This window comes from Grammomys surdaster, unplaced genomic scaffold, assembly GCF_004785775.1.
Source record: "Grammomys surdaster isolate TR1022 unplaced genomic scaffold, NIH_TR_1.0 166, whole genome shotgun sequence".
NCBI lineage: Eukaryota > Metazoa > Chordata > Mammalia > Rodentia > Muridae > Grammomys > Grammomys surdaster.
The window spans coordinates 13,778,788-13,783,779 of NW_021604614.1; the positions used below are offsets into that span (position 1 = coordinate 13,778,788).

General features: G+C 45.6%; 1 protein-coding gene across 2 annotated transcripts in view; it reads left to right on the forward strand.

Moving 5' to 3' along the window:
• Positions 1–1,203: 1,203 nt before the first annotated feature.
• Ift81 (intraflagellar transport 81) overlaps positions 1,204–4,992 on the forward strand; it is a 65,567-nt gene continuing 61,778 nt past the window's right edge. Inside the window, exons 1-2 of one of the 2 annotated variants that reach the window (XM_028766180.1) lie at positions 1,204–1,541; positions 4,481–4,645. In XM_028766180.1, coding sequence (XP_028622013.1) covers positions 4,502–4,645 — 144 coding nt within the window. In that variant the 5' untranslated portion in view covers positions 1,204–1,541; positions 4,481–4,501. The remainder of the gene's footprint in view (positions 1,542–4,480; positions 4,646–4,992) is intronic. The other variant, XM_028766179.1, reaches the window with a different exon arrangement.

Genomic DNA, 4,992 nt, shown 5'->3' on the forward strand with positions numbered 1-4,992 from the left:
CTAGCACAGGCTAGTAGGAGAACAGGATGAGGAGGTGAAGGAAGAGGGGGTGGAGCAGGAGGTGGGGAAGGGAGAGGAAGTAGAAGTGACAAGCTTTCTGAACCGCTGTCACATAGGGTTAGAGCCTGTTAGAAATCTATTAAACATCTCAAACACAGTTCAGTTAAGAGGTAGTACTGGGAGCTTACATACAAGACTTGACCTGGCATCTCTGGGGGGGAAACAAAAGCTACCCACAGACAATTCATTTCAGACAGAATAAGCAAGGTCTCTATGTTGCTGGTAATGTCTTCTTAGACTCCTCAACGAGTCCCACCAAGGAATCATAGGGCAAAGTCAATTCCTCCTTTGGTTTGTCAGCAGGCAGGGACACAATCTGTCTCTGTGGAACCTGTTGCTAGGTTTGTATGGGGAGCATTTTTACCAGCTGAGCTACCTCCTCACCAGTTCAGTTCATTTGGATTCTTTTTACTGGTCTTTAAACATGGCTCTGTCTAATGGAGACTTGACAGTCATCCCTGTCCCCCAGTAAACATCACAGTGCTCTGTCATCACTGGGACGTCTTGTTACATTTCTTTTGGTCCCGGGCTGTTTAACTATATTGTCTTTCTTACCCCAATACCTCTATGAGGACAGAACCAACCCTATTGGGTCTTGCTCTTTATTGCATTCCCAGCAGCCAGCAGTACGGAATGCCTAACTTATCATTTGTTAGTTTTAGGTTGTGGCAAGTCTGATATTACTTTTACTGTCTCTCCAAGGATGTCTGAGCATCTAACCCAGTTTTTAGAGTAGGACTCCATTTTTCTGTCTGTCTCTCTCTCTTCCCCATGTCTGGGTCTCTTAATCCACAGTTTATAATTGTTCCATGCGTAGTTTAATCTGGAGATTCTTTGATCGAAAACCTAAATTCGGAAACCACGCCCAATGCTTTCTGACCCCAAACCCTATCTAGTCCTGCTTCAAACAAGTCGTCGCCCCAAGTTTGGTAAATAAATAAATGAAACAGCACAGGTTAAGTCCTTTGTTAAATGCGAACGGTAGACGGTTCGTAAAGGTTATTATCAGCAGGAATCTAAGTCCGGCTAACAGCCCGGGTCGGGTCACCCTAGGCTTTCTGCAGTGTCTGGGAACCCCAGGTACCAGGGCCCAGCTTCCCAGCCTGAGGCCCCGCCCCCGGAGCGCGCCCCGAGCCATAGGAAGTGACATCACCCCATAGCAACCGTTGCCAAGGAGCGGTCTCTAGGAACCCGCTAGCGCCCCGGTGTCTCCCGGGGGTGGGGAGGTGGTTTCGTGAGGAGGATTTGAGGTAACCCCGCCAACTCGCGGTCGGGAACTCCGCGAACTCCGAGTCCCCTCAAGCTGCGCCCGCTCCGGGTCGCCGGCGGCAGCGGGGCCTGTCGGGGGTCGGCCGCGCGGGCCCCCCTCGGCCCCGGGCCTCGCAGGAGGCCGTGGGCCTGCGCGCGCTGCCCCGGCTGGGCCAGATCACACGCGCGTCCTGGTTTTAATTCTTGCCCCGGCCCCGTGGGTGCTGCTGTGGGTGAGTGCTGGTGAATTAGCTCGGCCGGTGGCGCTGGAAGAGGGAGAGTAATTGCTTCTGCTAATTTTAGCGCGCAGCGCCCGGCGGGCACCGACAGCCCTACCTGTTCAAGAGCATCTCTGTCCTCTGAAAGCTGGTGGGGGGACGTGGGGTGCGGGAACCCCAACTCATTTCTTTCTTTAAAACAAAGTTTTGAAAATTGGCGTCTATTAGTTGCGCATAATGGGTACCATTACATTCACACATGCATACATACAGTGTATTTCGATCATCCCATCCCTGTTTCTCGCTCTTCACCTTCCAGCTCCCACTGAATAGCTTTTCATTTCCTAACTCGTCTCCCTTCGACTTTTTTGCCCCCACACCACCCTCTTTTCTTTCTTGGCTGTCCAGTGAGTCTAATTATGGTTTCTTTCCGGAGCATGGGTTACTTCCCAGTGGCAAAGCACCGAAGAAAAAGTTTTTGCCTCCCCTAGCAACCATTACCTGCCTTAAATACTCGTGAGCCCCTAGAACCCCTCTTTTCCTCTCTTAGCAACATTTACTTCTTTATCCAGATATTTGGTTTGATTTTTGTGTTTTTTAAAGAAGAAACGTCGCACTGACATCTTCTAAATTGTTTTAAATATATGTAAATATAAGGATGTATATTATATTTTTACAGTTGAAAATGTGAACCTCCCAAGTTTTACAAAATAGAGATATTCTTCTTAATTTATTTATTTCTGGTTTTTTTGAGGCAATGCTTCTCTGCATAGCCCTGGCTGTCCAGGAACTCACTCTGTAGACCAGCCTGTCCTCCAACTCAGAGATCCTCCTGCCTCTGCCTCCTAACATTGAGATTAAAATTGCACATCACTATCCCTGAGATATTTCTTTTATAGAAGCTTAAAAGAAACCTTAAATTTAGCAACTATACTGGTTGTGCCATCCTTTCTTGTCTTTTTAAACAACTTTATGTACACATTATTATGAGATAGTAATATGTTTGTCTTTCTTCCCTTCTTTCTTTCCTTCTTTCTTTTTTCCAAATAAGCTTTACCACCCAACTAAAGAACCCATTTCATGCCAAACTTAGTGGCCCCTTGATTTTAATCCCAGCTCTCAGGAGACAGTAGCTTTATATACAGAGTGAGTTTCAGGCCAGCCAAGGCTATACAGCAAGACCTGTTTTAAAAAGAGTGTGTGCGTGTGCGTGTGCGTGTGTGTGTGTGTGTGTAGTAAGATGCTCATGACTGATTTTGAGTCTTGAGTGAAACAGTATCTGTAGTTTTAACTAAGAAAGCATTGAGATAACTTTGTCTTGTCTAACGCATCTTTTCTAGTTTAATAGAGTCTTACCATGCATCCCAGGCTGGCCTCAAACTTTAGCACCTTCTGCCTTAGCCTCCCCAGTTCTGGGCTTACAGGTGTGTGGCGCAGTACCCCAGAGCAGCAGTTCAGTTTTGTTGCTGTGATTTTGACAAGGTCTCAAGCTGCCCAGGCCAGCAGTTCATTTTAGTAAAGCACTTTCCCTTGGTAAATCCATTTCAGCTGTTAAGAAATCAGTTACTCATTTTTTTAATTAAAAAAAATTAAAAATAATTTAAAAATATTTATCTATTTTATATATATGAATGTTTTGCTTGTGTTATGTATGTGTGCCACGTGGATGCCTGATGCTGTTGATGTTGATAGATCCCCTGGAAACAAGTTAGGGATACTTGTGAGTCACTATGTGGGTTTTGGGACCCAAACCTGGGGTATTCTCCAGTTTTTTTAAGGTTATGCTCCTCCATAACAGGCTATTTCTTTTACACTTAGGCTTCTGGGCTGTTTGTTTTGCTTTTCAGCTTCATTCAGTCTAGTAGAAGAAGTCACTGTTTCAGGCTGTGTATGTATTCAAAATGGAATTGGATAGATTCCGCATGGATTGTACAGTTTAGTAAAGAAAGAGAGAGAGAGAGAGAGAGAGAGAGAGAGAGAGAGAGAGAGAGAGAAAGGAAGGCACCTTAGAAACTAGAACAACATAAGGAGTAGCCTAAGGAAAGCCGTGCAGACAGTGTGGTGGGTGCGGAGCAGGGCCTGGACAGTGGTGAGATCCACTCCTGCTAACCAGGGCAGAGGAGGAGCGTTAGGAGGAGTGTTAGTCGGAGAGAGAGAACAGCGCTGATTGAAGGGAGGTGGAAGCAGGACAGTGACCGGCTCGAGTTTCAGAGTGAAAGGTTAAGTTGAGGCCTTGACAGCTAAGGTTTAGGCTTTATTTCACGAGAAATGAGAAGCTTACAAATGATTTGAGGAGAGGTGGAGGCCAGAATGCTGGAGACTGTTTCCTCATTGAAGGTGAAAGGAAACCAAGGCCTGAAATATCCAGGCTGGCAGAGTTGATATCTACTAGGCTAATCCAGTAGTAGTAATGGGGGGGGAGGTTGGGAGAGACCTAAATAGCACTGAAGAAAAGGCCTGGCCTGAAGTGTGTGTGCCCCACTTGCATTCTGTGGTTGATGCAAAGCACAGATACGGTTGCCAGATCTGATTTTCAATAGGATAAGATCTGGATTTTTACCATGAACATCTGCTGTTTTAAATATGAGTTACCGATTAAAAAAGAAAAAAGCTTGCCTGTAATTCTATCTTTAAACCAGGGTAAAAACTGTATTGGGAGTCGTTCTGCTGTGGGTGGACATTTTTGTTAATTTGTCTGTGTTTAGGTGCATCAGAGTTGACACAGGGACAAAAGCAGTTGATATGAAATATTAACAGCATATACAGACTTCATAATACAGTCGTCATATTCTGATTTCTTCCAACAAAACTGGCTTGTCATAGCATTTTGTATGCAGTGCAGAAGTATCCCTCTCCATCTCCCTCCTATGAATTTAATTCTGATTTTCTCTCAACACGTTAGCTACCGAGGCTGAGGAGTCCTCGTTCCTCCCTTTTTTCTTTCCCCTCTGTAGTTTTAAGCTATAAGATTAATCATGAGTGACCAAATCAAATTCATCGTGGACAGTCTCAATAAGGAGCCCTTCAAGAAGAACTATAACTTAATCACATTTGATTCTTTGGGGCCGATGCAACTGTTACAAGTTCTCAATGACGTCCTGGCTGAGATTGACCCCAAGGTAAGTTTTCTCTTTCTTTGTAATGAAAAGTATATCAGGGCAGCCCACCACTGCCTCTTAACTGTCGTGGGTGTGTCGAAAGCCCATTCCTGGGCCTCATCTACCTGCTCATAAAGGAGTAGTCAATGAGCTTTGGCTCTCTACTAACTCACGTTCCAGCTGCCTACCTAGAGTATTTTTTTCAACATTTCATTTGTGTGTATGCGTGGGAGCATGTACATGCTGTGCTTGTATGGGGGCGTGTACACGCTGTGTACATGTGTGGTGGGCGTGTACACGCTGTGTGCATGTGTGGTGGGCGTGTACATGCTGTGTGCATGTGTGGTGGGTGTGTACATGCTGTGTGC